The 23,960-nt window shown below is 48.1% G+C and overlaps 9 protein-coding genes across 9 annotated transcripts; 4 read left to right on the top strand and 5 right to left on the bottom strand.

The window, feature by feature from the left end:
• Window positions 1-108: 108 nt before the first annotated feature.
• On the bottom strand, window positions 109-3,661 carry KY384_007634 (uncharacterized protein; the record flags this gene model as incomplete). Its single annotated transcript, XM_044816125.1, has 3 exons — window positions 109-777; window positions 823-3,443; window positions 3,493-3,661. The coding sequence occupies 3 exons, from the start codon at window positions 3,659-3,661 to the stop codon at window positions 109-111; spliced, it is 3,459 nt and encodes a 1,152-aa protein (XP_044666765.1).
• Window positions 3,662-3,948: 287 nt separating this feature from the next.
• On the top strand, window positions 3,949-6,063 carry KY384_007633 (uncharacterized protein; the record flags this gene model as incomplete). Its single annotated transcript, XM_044816124.1, has 3 exons — window positions 3,949-3,963; window positions 4,171-4,765; window positions 4,820-6,063. The coding sequence occupies 3 exons, from the start codon at window positions 3,949-3,951 to the stop codon at window positions 6,061-6,063; spliced, it is 1,854 nt and encodes a 617-aa protein (XP_044666764.1).
• Window positions 6,064-7,691: 1,628 nt separating this feature from the next.
• Window positions 7,692-11,431, bottom strand: KY384_007632 (uncharacterized protein; the record flags this gene model as incomplete). The annotated part of the gene is made up of 2 exons (XM_044816123.1): window positions 7,692-7,868; window positions 7,919-11,431. The coding sequence occupies 2 exons, from the start codon at window positions 11,429-11,431 to the stop codon at window positions 7,692-7,694; spliced, it is 3,690 nt and encodes a 1,229-aa protein (XP_044666763.1).
• Window positions 11,432-11,597: 166 nt separating this feature from the next.
• KY384_007631 (uncharacterized protein) lies at window positions 11,598-12,284 on the top strand (the record flags this gene model as incomplete). The annotated part of the gene is made up of 1 exon (XM_044816122.1): window positions 11,598-12,284. The coding sequence occupies one exon, from the start codon at window positions 11,598-11,600 to the stop codon at window positions 12,282-12,284; it is 687 nt and encodes a 228-aa protein (XP_044666762.1).
• Window positions 12,285-12,592: 308 nt separating this feature from the next.
• On the bottom strand, window positions 12,593-14,719 carry KY384_007630 (uncharacterized protein; the record flags this gene model as incomplete). Its single annotated transcript, XM_044816121.1, has 1 exon — window positions 12,593-14,719. One exon carries the CDS (start codon window positions 14,717-14,719, stop codon window positions 12,593-12,595), a length of 2,127 nt encoding a protein of 708 aa, XP_044666761.1.
• Window positions 14,720-15,499: 780 nt separating this feature from the next.
• Window positions 15,500-17,911, top strand: KY384_007629 (uncharacterized protein; the record flags this gene model as incomplete). Its single annotated transcript, XM_044816120.1, has 1 exon — window positions 15,500-17,911. One exon carries the CDS (start codon window positions 15,500-15,502, stop codon window positions 17,909-17,911), a length of 2,412 nt encoding a protein of 803 aa, XP_044666760.1.
• A 741-nt stretch (window positions 17,912-18,652) lies between these two features.
• On the top strand, window positions 18,653-19,223 carry KY384_007628 (uncharacterized protein; the record flags this gene model as incomplete). Its single annotated transcript, XM_044816119.1, has 2 exons — window positions 18,653-18,705; window positions 18,746-19,223. 2 exons carry the CDS (start codon window positions 18,653-18,655, stop codon window positions 19,221-19,223), a joined length of 531 nt encoding a protein of 176 aa, XP_044666759.1.
• A 496-nt stretch (window positions 19,224-19,719) lies between these two features.
• Window positions 19,720-21,318, bottom strand: KY384_007627 (uncharacterized protein; the record flags this gene model as incomplete). Its single annotated transcript, XM_044816118.1, has 3 exons — window positions 19,720-20,287; window positions 20,400-20,689; window positions 20,749-21,318. The coding sequence occupies 3 exons, from the start codon at window positions 21,316-21,318 to the stop codon at window positions 19,720-19,722; spliced, it is 1,428 nt and encodes a 475-aa protein (XP_044666758.1).
• A 1,307-nt stretch (window positions 21,319-22,625) lies between these two features.
• On the bottom strand, window positions 22,626-23,851 carry KY384_007626 (uncharacterized protein; the record flags this gene model as incomplete). The annotated part of the gene is made up of 2 exons (XM_044816117.1): window positions 22,626-23,516; window positions 23,564-23,851. The coding sequence occupies 2 exons, from the start codon at window positions 23,849-23,851 to the stop codon at window positions 22,626-22,628; spliced, it is 1,179 nt and encodes a 392-aa protein (XP_044666757.1).
• Between the last annotated feature and the right edge of the window lie 109 nt (window positions 23,852-23,960).

Raw genomic sequence — 23,960 nt, 5'->3', positions numbered from 1 at the left:
GCAAGATACTGATTTTAGGGATAGAGATTTTGCAACGAAGCCAATCTTCTTCCCGTTTGAGAAATCATCCGGCAACATTGAAGGTAATCCTACCGGCCTCTTTGAAACCTAGAGTATTATGCATGGGCCTTTGGACAGATTCAACTGTCTGAGGGTGGCCGCATGACTATCATCGCTCCAGTCATTAAGCCGGTCATGATCTGCAGTATCGTACATTCTTGCTGCCAGCGAGAGCAGCCGCTCTCGAGAATCCGCACTTTTCTGCTCAACGCAAGACGCAATCCAGCTAAGCAGTCCATAACGCGTTATCAGCGTAGTGCTTCCATTGACGTAGGTGCATCGAAATAGGAGCTCGACTATTTTGTCATAGCAGATATCTGGCACGACCGGCGAGACAGCTATTGAAAGTAGGTGCTCAAAAACGTGACACTGGCGGTAAAGCTCCATATCATCTGAAGTGCGAAGGCCATCGAGGAGAATGTTAAGAAGCCACTGTACCTCGCAATGTTGCATTTCAGTATCAGACGGTCCATGTAGGATGACCTTGTCAATCCAATACGACGGCAGTTTCTGAACGATCCACGATGGACTTCTGTGCAAGAACTTGTTCGCCTTCGAGTACATGAAGTGCAAAGGATCATCGAGTACTTGTAAAAGGCCTGCAGTCAAGGCTCCTACGAAATATGGCAACGGGTTTGCATGTCCGATTTTCCTAGTCGTCTCGATCAGTTCACGTATAAGCAATTCAGTCTGGTGTCGCTCTGGATACGTCGATATCTGCGCGAATTAGCAAAAGCACATCCGCGTCAAAGATAGACCCACCGTGAGCGCATGCACAAATGATTGAAGGGCTTGTCCCGATTCCAGACGGACTGCTTTGTGTTGAGAGCACAAGCATAAAACGAGCTCACCAATCATATGCTCAGAGACAGCATCCTGTACTTTTTCTCGTTTCCAACGATGCATTTCCGGGTGGTCTAATCTTTCTAACGCTGGACCTGCTAGAACTGACGCACCGACCTGAGCTACCACTGTGACATCAGACGTTTGCCCGCCTGGTAAAACAAGCTCCATCTGCTGAACGGGTTTCACTGGTGCTCGTAAGGTATCGTGGCTTTCTGTATTGCAGTGTTGGGTAATTAATTCCTCGAAAAGCTTTTTAGTTTCTTCATTTGAGTCAAGCTCTTGTAATTTCGCGCTAAGAATCGAGACCAGGTTGCCGTTGCTTATTGAATGTGCCGCAAGGCATAGATACGAGACCAACCAGATCGTAATGTTTGAGACGAACGTTGAGAAGTTCATTTGAGCCTGGTATTGCCATTGCTCCGAAACAGCAATCAGTAAAAGATCAATATTGAGAGTCTCCCGGGTAATATCTTTTAGAAGATAATGATAAGCAACTGCCCTTTGGGGCAGGCGTGAAATTGTGTTATCAAGAAAGCTGTACACGTCAGTCTCAAGCTCGCCGTCCAAGGATCGAAGAGTAGCAAGTAATATGCTAAGTCCCTTGGCTTCCGGCGAGGGTCTAAATAGTCCACTATCTTGGCTAATAACGTTCAATATTTGCTCAGTATGACGCTGATCACGGGGATGCCTAGCACACAGCCGTAATAGAGCTATGAAAGGCGAAGACTTATCGTTTCCTTCCAAGATATTAGCAAAAAAGCTGAAGATTTTAATCAGGTATTGACGGTTCATACCAGGTTTATGCCACCATTTCATGCCAGGAGATCGAATAGCGACCTCTAATAAGTGTTCGAGTTCTCGTGCGTCGAGACCGACAGACAGCTCCTGATCGGAACTTTCTTGCGCTGCTGTCAATCTTTCTGACAGTACAACAGAAACATCAATCTTTTCTTCCAGCGCAACTTCGGGAATCAATCGACAATATAGCGAGAGTAGGTTTGTGATATTTTCACGGAAAGACTGCTTATCTTTGGGGCAAGAATGGAACTGAGCTATGACATGTCTCATATCTGGACATCGAGCTGCAAATCTAGCTTTCAGATCTTCTTCGTAATTGTGTGAGAAAAAATTATTATGTGCCTTTGCCAATTTCCGAGTGACGCTGTCGAGTTTCTTGAACGCAGCAATCAGAATGTTGATAGTGAAGAATGTGACTAATCGTGAGTGTTGGTTCAAACATCTTGTAAGAGTCTTCGCCTGCAGTGGCTGAGGCAGCAGACAATTCACAACCACAGAAAGCCCTTCATCGTCTAGGGCACCATCGCCAATGAGCGACGTAGGAATCGGTAGCTGAATGACAGCAAGTAAGAACCTAGAGTAGCCAACCCAGGTAGCTGTCAATTTCGGGTCAAAGCTGAAAGTTGTTTCTGCTGAGAAGTAGTCCTTGCTCAATGTTGGATCAGTGTCGAAGGCTTTGACGATGAGATCGCTATGGAAAAGGTCCGCATGAGGGCGAAGATACTGGAGAAAGCGAATCACATTTCTTCTCGCTTTGAAATCATCCTTTGCATCATGTTTCTTGCTTTCCTTGTCCTTCTTAGAGGTCTTAACATCATCGAGCCGTCTATGATGGCGAACAGGGTCTAGGGAAGGCTGGAGCAGCCCGTGTGTACGCGAGTTTAGCAGCACGAGCAGGAAATCCTGAATCAATTCCCTCATTTGAGATTGAATTGTGACGTCAGCGCTACCTTTGTAATTATACAGTTTGGACAGATCAGTGAGAGCCGAACTGTCGAACAGATAGATTTTGGTGTGATAATCAAGAGATGCGTCTTCCGCAACATCCTTCGTCAATGTTTGAAGAGTCTTTCTAACCGCCCAGGCTGGATCGACAGGCACATCTCGAAGCCAAGCGCGTACAATCAAATTATGTTTAAGCAGGAAGCCCTTTGCCTTGTCGGTTTGAAACTTGACATTTGCAATCAAATACTCTAGAGCAATCTCACGGATGGATGGTCGCCTCTTGCTACTGTCGTCGTCCTGCTCATTAGCCTCTTTATGCATTGACAGAAAGACTTCGAGGCGCTGAAAAGTTGTTGCTCGTTGGCGGTAGATGATTTTTGCACAGCTACCACCGTCAAACTGGACCACCTCTGTCAAGAGGCGAATGCAAGGACCGATCAAGTGTTTTTTAGATCTGTGAGCGGTCAAACTTCGGTCGAACAGGTTCATGTGATCTTCATGTAGCAGTTCACGGCATAGCGCTACGCCGTAGTCCCGGAAATCAGGGATTCTAGAAATGGACTTAAGCAGTAACGCGAATACAGCTGAAATCGCAGAGCACAAACTCTCAACACCAGCTTGGACGGCAAAATGCCAACTTTGAATGAGATCGGTGAAAGCGGTTCTGCTCCGCTCCACTGCTGAGGGGCTTTTCGATTTGAAGACTTCCAGTAGGATTGACTGGTTCACAATCTTCGTTTCTGGCTCCTTACCATATTGAAGTTGAGTCAAGAAAGACTTCAATTCCTTCACTCCTAGCATGATATGTCAGTAGGATTTATCTTCATCATTTCATTTGCTGACTTTTCATAGCATTAGGACCAGCATCCTGCTCAAAGGCCAGCGACTTCTTGAGATCTTCAGTAGACTTGATATTGACCTCGCTTTCGACCGCGGTTGGCACGTCTCGACTGAGCTTCTGCCTTTTGACACGAGGCAGCTCTGCATCGAGCTCAGCCGGCTTTACCGCCATTTTCAAAGCGGGTTACATGTTGATTGTAGGCAGCGAATCTTACATGAATTAGATTCCATTCGAAAGCCGCACAGGACTAGCGCAGCCTTCGGGACAACGAAATTCCGGCCGAACACTTTTGGCCTAGCTTCATACGTCATGCCAACATTTCTTCGAGACCTTGAGGACGGCAAGTTATGCCTTTCTCCAGTCTCATTGCTTCTGACACTGGTACTGCCTGAGACACTGTGGAGGTCATGGGGCACAAATAGCATTCAAGATACGTAACGTGGGTATCAATTGGCACAATGGCGCTCGACATCGTCCCAAGAGCGTTGTGGCGCGCTCGGAGAAGGCCTGGCATTCTGATCCAGTGCTCCCAGCTGTGCACGACAAGGTCCAAACAATCACTGAGCAGCAGATTGGCAATACAGAAAGCCAGGAGACCCGTCAGACCTCAATCACAAAGCGGCCGCCCTCATCCTTTCCCTCCGTTGCCGCCCTCCTGTAATCGAACAATCTCAACTAAGGTTCTCCCTTCACATCGAGGTCCTATCTTCCGCTTTTGCTTCCGCTTTCTTGCTTATGCTGGCGGCTTCATACTTGTCAGTGGAGGCTTAGTGCTTGCCTTCTTCATTTACGACGCCTCGACCTACCGCGAAGACCTGTCCTTCTCCGATATACCAGTTTCTGAATCTGCACTAAATCCGCGCCGTGGTGGACCTAAGAACCTACCGATTGCGGATGTTTTGGTTGACGACGACGATTGTCCTGAAAACAGCAAGCTCAAGCAAAAACCAAAGCTCGTGATACTAGGAAGTGGATGGGGCAGCGTATCACTACTGAAAAACCTCAATCCTGACGACTATCACATTACCGTAGTTTCGCCTGTCAATTACTTCCTTTTCACGCCCATGCTTCCCTCTGCTACTGTTGGTACTCTCGAACTGCGATCCTTGGCCGAACCAGTACGGCGCATAGTACAAAGAGCACGAGGCCATTTTCTCAAGGCAGAGGCTGTTGACGTTGAGCTATCAGAGAGACTGCTCGAGGTTGCACAAGAGGATCACAACGGAAATAAACAACGCTTTTACCTGCCTTATGATAAGCTAGTCCTTGGCGTTGGTGAGTTTGGCCGCTTTCATTGAAAAAGGGACACTATACTTAATGATCACCCAGGTTCTACAACAAATCCTCATGGAGTCAAAGGTCTTGAGAACTGCCATTTCCTCAAAGACATCGAGGATGCTCGGAAGATAAAGAATCATATACTGCAAAACCTAGAACATGCCTGCCTTCCGACCACTTCCGATGAGGACCGCCGGCGGTTGCTCTCGTTTGTCATCAGTGGAGGTGGTCCGACAGGGGTGGAATTCGCTGCTGAGCTTTTCGACATGTTGAATGAGGACTTGGGCAGGTCATTCCCGAAAATTCTGCGGAATGAGATCTCGGTCCATGTCATTCAAAGCCGGGGTCACATCTTAAACACTTACGATGAAGCTCTTTCCAAATATGCCGAAGAAAGATTTGCGCACGATCAAATCGAGGTCTTGACAAATTCGAGGGTGAAGGAAGTCCAGAAGGAAAAGATCCTTTTCAGTCAAAAGAATGAGAACGGGGAACCAGTAACCAAGGAAATTCCAATGGGGTTTTGTCTGTGGTCAACTGGTGTTGCACAGACAGAATTCTGCAAAAGGATTGCCGAGAAAATTGACGTTCAGACGAACAGACACGCACTGGAAACAGATACACATCTACGGCTCAATGGCGCACCACTGGGCTCTGTTTACGCCATCGGCGACTGTTCTACTGTGCAAAACAACGTCGCCGATCACTTGGTCCATTTCTTGCGGAGCCTTGCGTTTGAGAAAGGCAAAGATCCTGAGACGGTGCAGGTGAACTTCCAAGAATGGCAAGGCATCGCCCAGAAGGTCAAAAAGCGCTTCCCGCAAGCATCAGATCATCTTCGCCGGCTTGACAAGTTGTTTGAACAGTACGATCGCGACAAAAGCGGCACGCTTGATTTTGGCGAGCTCCACGAACTGTTAATCCAGATCGATAACAAACTTACGTCCTTGCCTGCCACTGCCCAGAGGGCAGATCAGCAAGGCAAGTATCTGGCCAAAAAGTTCAACAAGTTGGCCCAAGCCCGGCCGGGAATGGCGCTTAACGACGTGGACTACGGTGATGTCGACAACGCTGTATACAAGGCTTTTGAGTACCACCATCTGGGTAGCCTTGCCTATATCGGGAATTCAGCAGTATTCGACTTCGGAGGCTTGAGCTTCAGTGGCGGGCTTTTGGCAGTGTATCTTTGGAGAAGCGTCTATCTAGCGCAAAGCGTCAGCTTTCGAACAAGAGTCCTGCTGGCTATGGATTGGGGAAAACGAACACTTTTTGGAAGGGGTAAGTTGATCCTCTGATTCGCAACAGGAAAAAAAAATTGTACTGACTAGCTACGCAGATATGATGAACAATTAAGAGATCACACGCCGCGGATGAGACGCTGCATGTATATAAATTGGTGATCATTACTAGGTCCACCCTCCCTTTCGTGCCACTGTGTCTGTCCTATGTTTGCTAGTCTTGCGTGTGCAATTACGCTCTGCATTCCATCCTTATTTTCCATATCAAGAATGGTAAGACGTTGTGAGATTTCGCTCCATACACTTTGAGGTATGTCTTTAGAGCAAGACTCTACTACCGTGCCGTATCACCTTAACAAGCGTCAAGATTGTCCGATCGTTGCCTTCTTCACATCTTGAGCGTGTTCTGACTACCCCCAGCAAACTCATACCAAAGACTCTGGCCGTTTATCCTTCCTCTCCGGCTCTCTCAACACTTTTATAGTAACCTCGAACGTCACCTGCCCACTCGGCAAGCTCCACGGCTTCTCCCAAAACCTCGACCTAATCACTAACCCTAGCCTCAGCACCAATAGCGTCAAGTGCACGAGGCTATCCCCATAAAATGGTTAGCCAGCAAAGCTAGTAATATAATGAGGATAGGATAGATAGAAAAAGAAACATCCTACCCGAGCAGAACACCCGCCCCTGTTCCCAGGTACCCGAAGACAAGAATAATTATCCTATCTCTTTCACACTCTCTGAATCGCTCGTCTTCGCTGTTGCACACCCAGTCCCTGCTACCCTCATATTGCAGCGTACCCAGTCCACTCGGCGCGTACACCGACAGAAGAATTAAAAAGATCAGATCAGCGAGGAGATCAAACCATAGCCAAATCAGCCCCCGCCTTCTCCTTATCCTATGAAGGTTGATTCCCGAGATTATGGTGACGAATATCGCCTGCGCGCTGCTTGTTAGCTCTCCCCTCTCCGTTCGCTTCATAAGAAGGTTTTCATCGATGCTGAGGACTCAAAAGGTACGTGATTGATAGATTGAGGGAGTGATGCAGTGGGGGAGAACAAGGGGGAGAAACACACGGCAGTCAGCACACCACCAATATCAACCACTACGGCTCCATCAACAGGATAAACCGGGTCACTCGCGTTCGCTGCCACGAGCGTACTGATTGTCGCTATAGTCGCGAATACTGCGAGGAAAAGGGAGACGGGGGTTAGCAACATGGTCCATTTATTCAAGGGTCGTTGGGCCGTCGCCGGTGACGAAGGTGAGGAGGGCTCCGATTGGGCTCGAGTGCTCTCTTGATCTTCACTTTGCGCTTCGGGTTGGAAGTAGTGAGGTTTCGTCTGGCTTGATTCTGCTACTGGATCGTCCTTGTATGGGGGTTGCTGTTGCTGCTGCTGCTGCTCAGAGAACGGTGAGGTAGCGGACATGATGAACCGGAAATGCTGATGTTCACACATACAGAACGAGAGATCAAGAATACGTTTTATGAGTATTTGTGGCCTAGAAGGATTTCGAGCTCTAGCGTGGGTGCTGCCTGGTCTGCACCGCCTCGAAGACAGAAAAGGTTCCCAGAAAGCAACAAGCGGGTGAAGAGCGGGGAGATGCAATGGCAAAACATCTCAGGGATGTCTGAAGGCAGGTTCCAACATATTTGGGTATCACTGTGATTGATTCAGCTTCCCTAGCCCCAAGTCCCACCCCCTCCTCCACGACCCTGCCTTTTTTGTGCCGAGAGTCTCCAGTCGTCTTCACCTGCAAACCGATTATGCAAAGGCTGAATCCTTTCCGCTTTCTTTCGTTTCGATAGGCGATCTGTAGGCGCCACTTTAAAGAAGGTAGGTGCTGCATCGACGAGCCACTATATATCATCAGTATCACGCTGTAGACAACATTGATGCCAGAACATACCTTTGGTTCGATAGCCGTCGTGCAATGCATGTACTCCTTCGTAGTTAGGACCAGCGTATGAAAAATCACATGCTCGGCCGGCTTGCCAAACATGGCAGAACTGGGATGCATATACACCGGCGTTCCTTCCACAAGTGTCTTATAGCCTTCCTGGGGATCTTTCCTTGCCGAGTTCCTAAAGAAGCCAGAACAGAGCGCTTGTCTTACCTTTTGCGTGTTTCTCCCACAGGAGACAACCCTGTGCTTGTACCTCTCCATGATACTGACAAGCTGCTGGCGGACATCCTGAGCACGGCGCATTGACCGCGCTTGAATGAAATTCTCGAAACACCAGGGACTGGAGAATTTAGAGTTTTTCCAGCCATTGTACACATTGAGGAGGGTGAGATGGTCTCCATGTGGATCATGAAATTTGGCTTTCTTCTGATCAGCTTGCTGCTGCTTCTCCTTTGGCCGGTAAAACACTGTTTGGACGGCGGACACCATGGCCACAATGCTAAGCAACTCGTCCGAGCAGCCCATGTCAACAGAATAGATTAACACCTTCGCAAGAGCTGGTTCCATGGGAAAGTCTGCCATCTTCCGGCCCAATCGGGTCAGCAGACCTTCATCGTCCAATGCAGAAAGAGCGTAGAGTTCTTCTAAAGCTGTCAACATTGTGTTTGTAGGTGGCGGGTCCATAAAGTCGAAGTGTAAGAGATCATTGATTCCCATAGCTTTGAGCATGAGAATGGTGTGAGATAGGTTTTGGCGCTGAATCTCAGGTATTGAGGACGGAAGCATCTCCGATTGAAAGGCCGCTTCTGTATACAGTCTGAAGCACTTACCAGGGCCTGTTCGTCCAGCACGGCCAGCCCTTTGCTTAGCCTGCGCCTGTGATATGGGTGTGACCACCAGCGAGTCCATACCAAGCTTCGGGTCGTAAGCGTTCTGTTTGACAAAGCCAGGATCGATCACATAATAGATACCATCTATGGTCACAGAGGTTTCGGCAATGTTTGTGGCGATAACAACTTTTCGGCTTCCTGGGGGCGCTGGCTCAAATATTCGGCTCTGCATCTCACTAGGTAGCGCTGAGTAGACAGGTAAAATGATAAGCTCAGGTACACTAGGACCAAGTGCTTTCATTCTTTCAAATAAAATTTCGCAGCTTGTATCAATTTCTTCTTGGCCAGTCAAAAAGAGTAGGATATCTCCAGGTGGTTCAGCTAAATGTATCTGCATGACAGTGACCAATGCAGCATCAAGATAGTCAGATTCAGGGTCCCGCGAATACATGATCTCAACGGGATAAGTACGTCCAGGAATCGTGAATATGGGACATTTGTTGAAGTATTCAGAAAATTTGTCTGCATCAAGGGTTGCGGAAGTGACAATGACCTTTAGATCTGGTCTTCTTTTCAACGTTTTCTTCAGCAAACCAAATAGTACGTCCGTAGCTATCGTTCGCTCGTGAGCTTCGTCCAGCATGATCACAGAGTACTTCCTCAGATTTGGGTCAAGTAACACTTCTCGCTCGAGCATACCATCCGTCATATACTTGATTCTAGTCTCAGGGCTTGTTTGGTCTTCGAACCGAATCGTGTATCCAACTTCCTGGCCTAAGGTACATCCAACTTCCTCTGCGACACGTTTAGCAACAGACATCGCTGCCACACGGCGAGGTTGAGTACACCCAATCATGCCATCGTTTGCGAAGCCATCCTCGGCCAAAAATTGTGTCAGTTGTGTAGTTTTGCCAGACCCTGTGTCACCAACGACAACAAGAAGTTGATTTTGATGGACAGCTTCAAGTAGCTGCTTGCGGAATTTAAAGACAGGTAAAGATTCTCGTTGCTCTTTAATTGACATAGAGGTTCGCTTGCCCAGGGACTGCTCTTTGTTTTGCACAACGCGTTTCCATTCTGGAATTGCATCTGGGGCCTTGTGCGCTTGCGGGTTACGAATATCGCTCGCAAATTTGCGTTGATCCGGAGCTGTCATTGGATCCTGCCACTGTGCTTGGAGATCTACCTGCGATGCTTCTTCAGCTGCCTTGTCTCGTGCTTCCTGTTCCCGCAAATCTCGCCGCTCCTTCGCCAACGACGTTCCTGCCATAGCCGCACGATTCATAGAACCATCAGGTGCTTTGACGACTCTTATAGGCGAGAGCTCGAGGGACTGTTTTGTCTGACCAGCCAAGAAAGGAGGTTCCTCTTCCCGGACCTCAATATCGACATCCTGTTCTTCCTCAAAGTCACCCTCTCCATTAAGTGTAGCATTGTATTCTTCGTCAATATCGGGATATTCCGACGCAGATATGGCTCCAGATGCAATTAATTGTTTGATCTCCCATCTTTCGGGCGAAGTCATTCTCTTTTTATGCCGCATGGGTTTGCCGCCAATATCATCTTCTACTACAGGCACATCCAACCCCAGGTGGTCGTGTCGCCCGGCGCCGTTTGCCATTCTTTCCATGTTTGCCCCAGATGCTATTCTTTGTTGTGGCCTGAAATCTCGGCCCGTGTCCTGGTCGACGTCCTTCATGGAAAGCGATATACGGCTTCCCTCTATACGAGCGATCTTAACTTTCACAGGCTGACCTCGTGAGACTAAGTCTGAAGGATGATTTACTCTGGCGCCTTCTTGGAGAGCCGAAACATGTACCAATCCATCGACTTTGCCCTTCACACCTTTGATATTGACGAAAGCACCAAAGTCCTTTACACCAGTCACTGTCCCATCATACACTTTGAAAATCTTGGGCTCATCATCAATCTCTGGAATGGGCGGTCTCTTGAACATGTCGTAGTCATCGTTGTGATTTTGCCGTCTCTTGCTCTCACCTCCACGTCTTCGTCCTCGTCCATCATCATCATCATCATCATCATCATCGTGAAAGCCGTTACGTGATCTGCCGAACCCGTGCTCATGTTCATGCCTTCCGCGTCCGCTATGAACCTTTCTACTTCTTGATCTTGATCTTGATCTTGACCTGTATTTTGTCTTTTTTCCAATCCCGCCATCGATGTCATCCGGACTCCGACTCCTTTTTCTGCCGTTGGATGTAGCTGGTGCCCTCGGTTTCCCCGCTAAGCCCTCAAGCATAGCAAAGGTGTCGTCTAAGGTGCCCACCGAAGGCTTGCCATTACTTGTGACGTCCTCATGTTCTTCGTCCTGCCATACGCTCTCTTTGTCAGGCACTGCTAAGCCCTTAAAGATTCTCGTCTTGCGGTCTATTGCATCAAGAGGGGCACTTTGTTCATTATTTTGTACTTCCTTCCCCCGTCCTTTGGCCTTATGTTTTGGGTGTATCGTCAAGACCAAGCGGTCTATACTCTCGACTAAGCTTTGGGGGAAGTCCGCTCCCATTGCGTCCATCTGCGACTTGAAATCTGTGATAGACTGGCATTTTTCATGTTGGGCAATAACGAATTCTGCTAGAGTCTTGTCGAGGATTCCAAGATGATTTTGGAGTTCTGATGTGATCCGCGATACCAAGGAGAGGAGTTCTAGTTCATAGAGGTCGTCCATCACACAGGGTTGAAGGTAAAGCGACGACAGCTGTTGATAGCAGCCCTCGAGTAAATCTTTCATAATTCCACCGGATTTAAGCGGGGATAGTCTCACCCCCGGAGTTGACCCGGACTCGTCAAAGTTGAAGCAAACTACCTGAGACTGCTCACCAGCTTCCTACCTCATGGACGACGATAACAACGACAACGTCAAAATGGGAGGACGGTGCGAAGAGCGAAGCATATACGGAGCAAGCTTGAAACGGAAGCGTATCGACTTTGTCCCTGCTACCTCCACTACAAATGTCGAGGAGGCGCAAAAACCCTTCCGCAACTTAGGGGATCAGTATCTTTCGATCGTGCTGAAAGAGGGTGGGTCTTCGACAGTTGCTCGTTCAGGCAGGTTCGAGACGTCTAATACTAAAAGAAGTTTGAAACTGCGCTCTGCAACAGTATGTGACATATGCAATCAACCTATCGAGGCCTCAGAAGACAGTAAAGCCGCTCCCTTAGAATGCCATGATCTATCTCTCGCTCACCAAGTCTGCCTCCAACACTCATATCCACCCTCTCACCTCGATCGCAATCGACAGGGTCTCAAGTACCTTTCCTCATATGGATGGGATCCTGATCGTAGAGTCGGGCTTGGCGCAGCTGGAGAGGGTATCAGAGCACCTGTCAAAGTGAAGGTAAAGAAAGACACAGTGGGTTTGGGGATGAAAGTACCAGAAGGAAAACAGGTCATAGCGCCTGTTTCATTGGATGCGGGAAAAGTAAGGAAGAGGGAGGAGCTCGAAAGGAGGCGTGGGAAGAGGTTGCAGGAGATGTTTTATCGAAATGACGACGTCGAGAAGTATCTCGGCCATGATTGATTGGTCTGATGGGAATCGTGGGGCGCTTTAGTGGAGTGAGACGGAATCAAGGAGAGAGCCTCTTCGGAAGCTCTGTAAGGGTTCATTGTCTGACTGACATATCTTTAATAGTACATACTCATTCACCTCCCTCTCGCCCCTTGAATTTTGAGACTTATGAGCAGCAGTGGTATCTCATGAAAGCCTACTCATACGCCTCTCGCCTTGTCCAGAAGAAGATCCAAATGCAACATATGTCAGAAACTGGCCCCTAGCTCCTGAAATTGCAAGCCAGCCCGTGATGCGGACACAGGCTCGTAAGTCATTGACTACTTTTTGGAACCAAAAAAATGGTGTTTCTTTTTCTTGTCCTTGTCTTTCTTATCTGTGTCTTTCCCAAGCTTTATGCCTGTCTGGATCACCGGCTGAGATGGCGCCTGTGGTCTGGATGACGCCTTCGCCGCACCATTCGAAGGCCCATGAAGGCTCATGTTCCCCATCGTCCCAGTTGAAGGCTGATAGGGTGGTGTTGCTTGTCTAGAATCTGGTTGCTGAGGTCGCTCTGCCTCAAATAAATGTGCTGGGGCTTTTGGTTTTGGTTGCTCAGCAGGCAGGTTCAATCGCCGCCTATCTACGCTAAGGTCGCCAACCTGACGGAGGTACAGACCTGGCGTCAGCATATGCGATGTTGCAAGAAAAATGTCTTTGTTGAGAGATTTAGAGACTTCATAACAAGCGCGAGACTCTGAGTAAGTTGCTCCGCCTGCCATGAAGACAATAATGCGTTGCCGTGGCTCTAAAGCCGAGGGCCGTGTCCTTGCCCACGTTGGCTTTGCGCTCCTGAGGGATGCTTGGGAAACAGTATCTTGAGCTCCCATACCCTCTGCGCCATCAAGATGGGGCTTTGTGAAAGGGTATGACTGTTGATCAAGGGTACCGCGAATGTGTTCTTCAAGCATAGGCTTGACCGCTGGATCGTATCGAGAAAGCCCTGATTCCTCTTCTTGTGGATTGGAGGGAGCTTGCGTTCTTCCAAAAGGAGGCTGGGCTAATGGTCTAGGGTCTTTAAGTGCCCTTGTCACATGAGCTCCCAGTAAATGCAGATTATTGATAACCTCAGCATCCTGTGGTGGCAACTGAGCGTGTGCTAGCAACTTTTGAGTATCCGAAGGTAGCAAGCCGTCACGATACAACAAATATTGCATCAGTAAACGAAGTCGATCAGGAGAGGTCACAGCGCCTTCATCTAATAATCTTACTACTTGATCTGCTACGTTCTTTGGCTTCTTGTAATCCTCGTCAAGACCAGTCGCCAGCGATTGCTCGACCGAAGCAAGCTCGCCCAGTTTCCGTTTTTGAAAAACATCCATAGCGTCTGAAGCCATATTAAGGTGCAGAGAGAAGGCTTCCTTACCCTCTTGATACTGCGGTAAGCCAGCCAACATGTCTTTGATGTTGTTTAGGCTGGCTGGATTATCACTTTCTGCAAATTGAGGATTCTTGGCCTTGAATGCCCTGAATTCTGACGCAAGCTTATCCAGAACATCCTTCATGTGCAGATGCCTGTTATTCACCCATATATTGTCCTTCTCTGTAATCTCCACGTTTTTGGAAGTACCTTCCACTCCTCTATCCTGTGAAGTGGTCTTGTACATGATCTTATCGCCCTCTATCAACGGTAGCAAATCATGTACCATTGCTTGATAGGTGAATTCATGAACTAGAGGTGCGAATAAGTCCATAGACCGATCTGTGATTATTAGAGCCCCCCGAGGGCGGGGTGAGGGCGGTGGAAAGTCCTCATGATATTTCGCATATTGGTCAAGTTCTAGCTGCACAAATCGAGCGAGGTGCGAGCACATAACGCTCGCTTCGTGGGTTGAGTTTCGGGGGTTGTAATATCGTATGGTAGGATACTCTCCGAGTGAGACACACACAGATACTATCTTCTGTGCTAGATCGTCTAAATGCTTTCGAACGAAATTGTCACAAGCGGGGTGGAAAAGGTAAGGAAAACTCCAAGGATCTCGAAAAGTAATCAAATGAGACTCTCGAGGGAAGAAGTCAACGTTCAGTATTCTCATGACAGCGATCTGATCTATCGCCTTTCGATTCTGCTCTATTTTTGAACGCTCGGCCGGGGGTAGGAGTGAGGTCCATATGATGTAGGACCTTCGATAGCGCCTGCGATCGAAATCGGCCATCAGGCAATCGACAATGTGGGGTAGAGCAGAGAGAATGTAGATGGCGTCCATCTCCTGATTCATAGGTCTCCTATTTTCTATTTGTTCGATATTTGTGACATTCTCCTTCAAGATATCGTCCTCGCGAACAGCATTGTCCACGAGCCTTTTGCTCATGGCATCCAGGACCACCACCTTCCATTCTCCCCGAGCTGTTGATCTTATAGCATCCAAGAGTATTTCCTGCTGTACCCCAATCGCGGAAGTCCCCATCTTGTGCACTTCCTACTCACACGCTCAAGGTTGTGTGATCGAGTAGCAATGCCGGGCCAAGCACCAGGTTTTCATAGCAGTAGAGTCCTACAGTCATCTACTAGAGTTATGTGCTTCAGGAATACATTTCGAAGGTCGTGTGGTGCAGGTTTTAATTTTGTGAAGACGTTATTCTGACTCGGATTTAAGCGTGCCAAGATTGGCGGAACAGCTGCGGGTTTCTTGTATTATTCTATAAATAAAGCTAGTATCCTTGCTATATAGCCTTTAGTAATTTAATCTGTTAACAATAACTTAAGTTTTAGAGGCATTAGATTAGAAGAGAAGGTTTTAAAGACAATATATAATATATATATATACTTAATAAGAAGGTATTATAAATTAGAATATTAAGTTAGTAATATATCTATAAATATTATAATAATAAAATCTAATTTTTTAAAAACACGGCTACTTAAAAGTAAAATTTTCTAAGGGACTTTTCAGGTACACTTCGCGCCTAAGCATAAGTAAGGCTTTGCTTATAGATTAGTATAAGAAACCTGCAGCTGTTCCGCCAATCTTAGCACACTAAAATTTGAGTCAGAATAACGTCTTCCGGAAACCCTCACCAGCCCTTGCATTGCGCCGTTTCTCCATGACGCCCAATGCATTGTCGTCCTTCGTTAGTTTACCTCCATGCGCCTGTCACGATACAAGCAGCGTCTTAAATGACTCTTGTATGGCTACATTCCATAGAATCCTAGTCAAATCTCAACCTCAACTATTCCCCTCAAGGGAATGCTTTCGAGAGGTCGGATCCTCGAGCTACCAAAATCTATCATCTCACAACATCGCTCTCGCTCCTCCGTCTCTCAGCTACACAAAGATGGAGTTAGGGAGCGCTGGCGAGGATCAGACCAGAGGAGTCAACTGTCTGTGAAGCCCACCTTGGGGTCTGCCGTCAGGCTCAACCGTGGCGAACAGGCATTAGATGCCACAACAAGAAAAAAGACCCTGAGCGATGGCCTTTTTGCAACTTGGCTTTCAGATTGGCTTGACGTACTCGCTCAGAGCGTCACGGACAAGGGCTTCGCGCAGTATCTTAAGCAATTCAAAATCAACTTGCGCTTGCATAAGGTATATCGGCAAAAGCTAGGAGATCATGTTGTTGGGACTGGTTCAGCACTTCTTAGACAACCTACCGGATCGCAAGATCCTCAAAAGCTTTACAAAGCCCTTGGAGCTCTATATCTCGTGGATGGAGAGCGGGCCGTTAATGCTCAGCTGAGATATACTTATTCAATTATCGATAATAATCGGCAATCGTCTACGATCACCTTGGAAGATCAGGAACGACTTGCAGACTTACGGTACCCCGCTGAATGGTACCCCGACACAAGGTGCATTCAACGAACTATACATCTACACGTAGGTCCAACAAATTCTGGCAAGACATATCGTGCTTTGAAACGATTGGAGCAAGCCGAATCTGGAGTATATGCTGGTCCGTTGCGGCTTCTTGCGCATGAGGTCTTTGGGAGACTAAATGCTCAGGGGAAATCCTGCGATCTCTTGACAGGGGATGAAAGAATCACTGTAGCTGAAGATGGTCAACCTGCGAAGATGCAAAGCTGCACCGTCGAAATGCTACCCCTGCATACCGATTTTGACGTCGCAGTCATTGATGAAATCCAAATGCTTGGTCATGATCAACGTGGCTGGGCATGGACTCAAGCTCTGCTGGGCCTCAAAGCACGGGAGCTTCATCTCTGTGGCGAAGAGCGTACAGTCCCATTGATACGTGAGCTAGCAGCTTCTATGGGTGATAAGATCGAGGTGCATACTTACAAACGCCTCAGTCCTTTGAAAACCATGTCAAGCAGCTTACGCGGTGATCTAGCCAGTTTACGAAAAGGGGATTGTGTCGTGGTGTTTTCACGGATGGGTCTTCACGCAATGCGAAGAGACATTGAGAAAGCGACGCAACGTCGAGTTGCCATTGTATATGGCTCCTTGCCGCCTGAGGTCAGAGCTCAACAAGCGAGGCTGTTCAACGACCCAGACAATGATTACGACTTCCTTGTTGCGAGTGACGCTATTGGCATGGGGTTAAATTTGGCCATCAAACGTATTGTCTTTGAATCGGTGCACAAGTCCAATGGTTTCACCAACGAGCTGATGGAAAGTGCTCAAATCAAGCAGATTGCTGGTCGCGCCGGCAGATTCCGTGTCGCACTTGGAGCTGAGAACGAGACAGAGGTTAGCAACCCAAAAGACCTGCCTGCTCCCAATGTGGGCCTGGTTACAACTCTAGAGAATCATGACATGGTCTACGTTCGAAGGGCGATGCAGGCGGAACCTGATCCTATAATGAGTGCAGGTCTGTTTCCACCAACGGATATCATTGAGCAATTTGCGGCCTATTTCGATCCGTCTACGCGTTTTAGTCATATCATGCAGCGCCTTCACGAGATCGCGCTAGTACAGCCACGGTACAAGCTTTGCCACCTCAGAGATCAGGTTCGTATTGCCGATATAATACATTCAGTGGAAAACCTATCGTTACGTGACCGCATCACGTTTTGTGCAGCGCCAGCCCAGGTGGGCGGTCAAGGCGGCACCAAACGTATTGGGGGGATGCCAGAGATAGTACGTGCATTTGCGAGATGTGTTGGCGACAGGTCCAGTGGCGCTCTCTTGGAGATTTCAGAGCTCAACATCGATGTACTCAACGAGAAGATGACGGTTGATCGAGGTTACCTTGACCGTTTGGAGATGCTACATAAAGCCCTCGTTCTTTACCTTTGGCTGAGTTATAGGTTTCCTGGTGCCTTCATCAGCCAAGGAATGGGGTTCTACCTCAAAGGTCTAGTCGAGAACCGGATCGACAAAACCCTTTCCGAGTTCTCGGCCACAAGTGCGATTCAGAAGAGGATCAAGATGATGCGCAAGAAGGCAGAGCAAAACATCAAGCGCCTGGGGGAAACGACCGCGAACGAGGACAACGTATTGCTACATCAAGGTGCGGGCGCGGTTGATGATGAGATTTTACCCAGTGCCTCGAAAGAACCCCTTGATCATAGTGTGATCCCATCTGATATTGAGGCATTGACACCACCTTGGCCGCACCAGAACAACCCGAAAATGCCTCAAGCACCGGAAATCGTTAACGCAAAGCTCTCTCGCAGCTTCACAAACCTCTGTCTCTAGGACGGCTATGACGTTGCCCCACTTATGTTGGTGTACGCATTTTACGCTGGAAGGTACGTTTCTATGATCGAGTTGTCAATTGCATAGCGTGGCGTATACTGTACATAGAGAAAAAGATACCCATTAATTACGACATTGAACTACAGCAATTCCGCATGGAGGTTTGTGCGGCGCAAGCTGCAAACACAGCAATTTCAAAACTATGCGGTCGGACTTCAAAATAGTCAACTCGTCCTGGTGTGCGACTTCTTCGCCAGTGGCCTATCCCAGCATTAGCATCTCTTTCCAAAATTTGCTTCAATGGTGCGAAGCAGATAGCTACTGCAGAAGAATGACTGATGTCCATATCATCAGCTTGCCCTGCCCAGCAGTGATATCATGCTGCATGCCTTCCTGCACCGTGTGACCATGAAGGTTTTCATTAGCCTATTATCTCATAGAGAACTATGGAGATGCTCGGCTGAAGCTATATCGCTCCGGCAAGCGAGCAAAGCAATTGTCTGCAATTCTGCGCATGCGTGCTTACTCATTTGCTATCCTTCATATTCCATTATCAGACTGAGCGAATGGTGACGTTCAGCCATCCTCTAGCGGCCTCGTCACCAGTGTGGCGTTGCGAGACGTGAAGAATGAAGTTGAACTATATATCCGGCACCCCCGACCAGGAGCATAAGGGCACTACTTTATTTCCTCCCTGACTACCCCATTCTCTATCATTCGATCCAGCGTCTTCTCGTGAGAATGTCTACACACGGAAACATCGTTAAGAAAGACGGCCAGTGGACAGTCGATGGGTAAGCTTTTCAAGATATCTTTGTGTCATCTTTCTGCTAGACATATACCCTCCTCTCCGTCCAAGCATCCAGTCCTGTCCTGCATTGCCAAAGATTTTGAAAAAGCGAAGAACCTGCTGAAGTTCCATGCACCCAGCCGTCCACGCGAAACGTTCAAGTTTTTGTCCCACCAGCACCCGAATATAACCCCTGGCCACTCGATCATAACCCTCAAAATTATTGTTCCCCCTGGAGCAGCCACACCGCCGCACCGTCACAGTGGTGCCGCAGTCACCGCGCTCATGATCGAGGGTGTCACTCTCAATCAGATGAATGATGAGCCCGCCAAGACGTACAAGGAGGGAGAGACTTGGTATGAGAGCCCTGGGTGCCATCATGTGAGGAGTGAGAATAACACGAAGGAGGAGGCGGCTTTTTATGCGGTTTTTATCGTTGATGATAAATTGATTGAGGAGAGTGGGTATGAGGGATTGTTTGTGCTTGACAAGGAGGAGGAGGAGAAGAAGGCGAAAGCGTGAAAAGGAGAAGTGAAAGGGTGTCAGTATGGGAAGGATTCTCAGGACAGAGCTTCAATTGGCAACATATATCGATAGAATGGATACTCAGAAGTATGCTTGCACCACAGATTAAACACCGGTCTAGATTAGCGGTAGTCATATCCGCCTTGTCTTTCATATACTGCTCACTTTCACGTATATATGCAACCAATCCTGTCCATATCGATTGGCTCTGGCAGTGGATGTGAGCTGGCAGCTTGAAAGCCTGAATCAATGTTTAGCAGGTGGGTTCATTTTGGTGAAAAGCAGCAACGAGACCGAGAGACAGCCGAACCAGACCTCGTCTTGAGGAAACATTTCTGCCTCTTTCCATCAATGTACTTAATTGCTGAGCAATTCGTTATAGTATGTAAGAAAATCAGACTGAGTGAGGCTAGATTCTGATTCAAGGGATAAATCTTATGTCGGCAAGTGGAGCATCAAAATTAGGAATCCAACCAGCTATTCTCGAACCTCCTCACACCGCAACACCTGTGCTGAGGCCGCTTCGCTCAAATCCAAATGTGTTGACCAGGTCAGTTACGGAATCGAAATCGAAAGTTAACTGATTGGCCATCGAGAAGGACGTGTTATGTTCACATGAATAAGCAGGAGGAGGAAAGATCTCTTGGTCTACTAGACACAGGATCTCGCGGGCTATCACTCCGACTTCTCGATAAGTTCGCTCACCGAGTGGCCAGGATTCTCCCAGAGCTTTCAGAATTCCCATGTTGAGACGGATCCTCTCACGAGCAAGCTTCAATGCTTGGCCTCGAAGCACATATTTGCAAGCGGACAGATGTGTAATCGTTGTGACTGCGATCATGCAGATGATGAACGGAGTATGTGCTTTCAGACTGCTGGATAGCGTGAGCAAATTATTGAATGCTTCAATGCCGTGAAGTATCTTTGGCGTGTGAGTCTCTGAAGCATGATTCTCGTCTGGACTCGAGTATCCTGCCGGCGGTGGAGGCGCACATCTCGACACGGACTCCACAGCGCAGTATGCTAGATCCGACAAAGGTCGATGGATGACAACTAGGTATCTACGCTCGTCAGAAAAAGTTCTGCCGGACGGCTGAGAATGTTCCGATCCAGAGATTCATTTTGTTCTGGCTGACATAACACCAGCCTCCGCGAGAATAAGATACGACTTACGTATTAATCAACATGTTCGCTCTGGAGAGTTGCTCATCTAACTTGCCCTTTGTACGCAACAATTTCCGTTTGGATTGAGGAAGCAAGGAATACCAGCCCATGATGCTCGCATCAAAGTCTGTAGTAAGAGTGGAGATAAATGAAGGATCGGACTTGCGTCCGTTTGAGAAGACAGTATCGAGGCTGCGTACGAGACCGACGAGCTGAGCAAAGGATAAAAATTGTTCGCCATTATTGTCTGTGAACTCTCGCATGTCAAATTCCGACAGTGTCCTTGAATTAGGAACGCACTGAAACAGGACAGAATCAGTCGTCACAAGCTCGTTCGAAGGGAAGGAGATAAGCGAACCATCAGCTCATAGTCTTCTTCTTCGCAGGGCAAGTCCACAGTGGAGGTGATGTTGGTAGTTCTCAATAGAAATGAGTGAGTACTACCGGCAACGTGACCATCTGTTGTGTATATCAACCACCACGTTCGTCTCCAGCTCTCTTCCAAGATGGGACTCCCGCAGCCATGCTTCGTGGCAAATTCCTGAAGGTTCATGCCGGCACCTAGAGCCTCGAAAATAGCCTGATCAAGCAATGCTAGGCCTCTGTTGATCTCATCGCGCCAAAAGACGGCAATGGAGTATAAGACTAGGGCCTGCACCCGGTAGCCTATTGATTGCGCAGTGCAAACCTGGTCTTCTGCTAGAGCCTCTAGCACTTGTACTTCAATTGCCGCAGATGAAATCGACGGTAAGTACAATGAGCCAATGAACTGCATAATTGAATAGAGTAGCTTGAGCCCCAGAGGGTCTGATATCAAGTACAACTCTAGGCATTGCCGAGGGAGCACGCAAGGATGAGCAGCATTGAAGAATCTATAGTAAGCATCTAGAAGCTCATCTGTAGCGGTTGTCCCCGATTCTTGAGTCATAACTTGTGGACTGTCGCACAGATTACTCGAGCGATCATTCGACCATGTGGGGGATGTGCTTGGAGTGCATAATGGCAATTCCCGGTTCGGGCTCAGCTCGCCCAAGAACTGGTTGTTGGTGCTGAAAGTCCAATCTGAGTAAGCTGTACTGTCTGTGCTGGAGGAAGAATTTACTGCCTGGTTTCGAGACGGGTCATCAGACGAACGATCAGCAAGAGATTTGCTGTCGTTGGACAGAGCAGGCCTGCGTGGGCGACGCCCTCCTCGCCGAGATCTCTGGTATACACATTCCTTCCCATTGGCGCTACATCTGGAGCATATTGGAGCTGCTGCATCACATCGTAGGTGTCTAGAGCGACATTGAATGCATGCTAGAGATATCCGTGTGGTGGTTGGTGAATCGTGAGCCAATTCAGAAAAGAAGAGGTCCTGCATCACCCCGCTGGGAGTTTGCTTCTGGCACAAAGTCATGCACAAAGTCATCTAGGGGATGCTGAATATTCTGAGGCCCAATTAGATTATTCTAGAAGGCAGAATAACTGCTACTTCTTCCACTTGAGCAGCTCAGGCAATCAAACACTAGATCCCTTAGTCGTGTTTTGATCTTAGTCAGCAAATTCGACGTCAGTGAAGGTCAACAAGCCGGACCTCGCCGTCGCCGTCATCAACGCACGTCGAAGCACGGAGTGCCGATGTTACAGAGACATTGAGGGAAGAGAGGGTGGGGTAAGAGCTCTGCGATGATTCGCGAACCTTGCATGGTCAGACTGGCCTCCTCGGGCATGGCCATTCCCTGAAGCCTCGTAGGTTGACCTAAGCCGAATTCACAATACCCGAACAGTAAGGTAGAGCTTCCGAGTCAATGGACGCAATGGAAGACAAACAAGCTGAAATTTGTTTAGTATCTTTTCCTAGTAAAACAGAATGGATGACTCGGCTCTTGATACGTGCAATCATGGCTCAACGAGGAACATTCGGAAGCCTGATGAATATTGATGAGTGTGACTTGTCTCTGATGCTTCATTGATCTCTCAACATATCAACTTTTCACATGTGAAATGGTCGACAGACGGTGAGCCAGGGGCATAATTGTAAAGCAGACGATGGGCTTTGAGCCCTGAAACAAGAAGCAACGCATATTTGAGCAGAATTCCACAGAGTGACGCGCAGTCCCACCGTCCAAAAAGCTCACCTTGTTATCGACTAAGCCGGATATTCTCCAGGTGAGTAATTGATGTCGAGTAGCCAGCATCAGTTCATATCAAACCATTCATGGTATCATGTGTAACTGTTTCGCAAAACAGCCTTCATCCGGCTTTCCGGCTTTGCCTTGATCTAGGTTTCCTCTCCGCCTTTGCCAACTCTGCGGCTACCGCATGTCCATTTGCGTTTGCTTCGGTCACATTCGAAGGCACGTCAGTAGTAGCTTGACTTTCTAGCTTTTCTCTTCCCTCCTTCTCTTTCTTGCCAAGCGCTCTCCGCACTGCGCCTTCCTTCTCCAGAGCTTCGATCTGCTTCTCAGAGAATTGCCAGAGCCTTCTCTGCACTTGCTCGTCCTTGATCTCCGGCCTGCGGTATTCAATGTCTCTACATTCTTTCAGCAATCTTCCTCCAACACCTCGCCCTAAGTCTGCTTCCATTGCTGCCTTTAGAAATCCTTGCGCCCCTTGAATTGGAGACTTCAGAACGAGCCACCAGAATGGTAGAGTCACAAGGTACAGAAACAGGCCCAATAGAGAGCCCATAGTCAGCCATCGCCTCATTCCAGGCGTTCGGGTGAAACCAGGATCAACCAGGATTACTCTTGTGTTGTTCGGCTGATTGTCCGGTCGTTTATGCTTGTCCAACAGCTTCTGGAAGGCCAGGGCGAAGACCATGCTGGCAAGCTTGCTAGTTTCGTATTTCGTTCCGTTCGGTAGCGGGTCTCGATCGTCTTTCAAACTCTTAATATCTCCTCCAATATAGCTAGAACATGTTGCGAACACCACGCGAACATCTCTATCCGGGGGCTGTGCTTTAATAGCAGGATTCAAGATACTTAAGAGATGGAAGTTGGCGAGGTAATTCACTGCCCAGACTGGATCCACATTGTCCTGCGTCTTGGCCAAGATACCGAAACGAGGTGTCAACGTATCAGCACATAGGACAATCATGTCAAGTCTTCTTGGGGAGCATTGTCGACCCATTTGGTAGCGAAACTTCGTATAGAGTGTAGCGACGCAAGATCAACTTGCTCTGCGTAGACCAATTCATTGTTACTAGAGCTGCGGATATCCTCCAGATAGTCAACGAGGAAAGGATCGGTCAATTCATGGTGCGTTAAGATGATGATTTGCGCTCCGCGAGAGGCAAGATCCTGGGCGACCGCTGCACCTATACCTGAAGTTCCACCCTGAAGGATGTTGGCAAACATTGCGGAATACAATGGAGGTTGCTTACCGTGATCATCACAACCTTTGATCTCATCAATCGCTCTGAGCTGTTGCTGGCACCCCCAAAGAACCATTTGACAAGCCATAAGAGGATGAGACATGGTATGACCTTTACTGTTGATACGGCAAACGGTATAGCATTGATTCCTCGAGTGATCACATCAGCCAGGAAGGGGATGGGCATCCTCGCCCGGGATATGTGAGTAAATC

Source organism: Bacidia gigantensis (genome assembly GCF_019456465.1).
Source record: "Bacidia gigantensis strain McMullin 20006 chromosome Unknown contig_278, whole genome shotgun sequence".
Classification (NCBI taxonomy): Eukaryota; Fungi; Ascomycota; class Lecanoromycetes; order Lecanorales; family Ramalinaceae; genus Bacidia; species Bacidia gigantensis.
The sequence above is the reverse complement of the archived record's forward strand: the minus strand, read 5'-3'. Positions and strand labels throughout refer to the sequence as shown.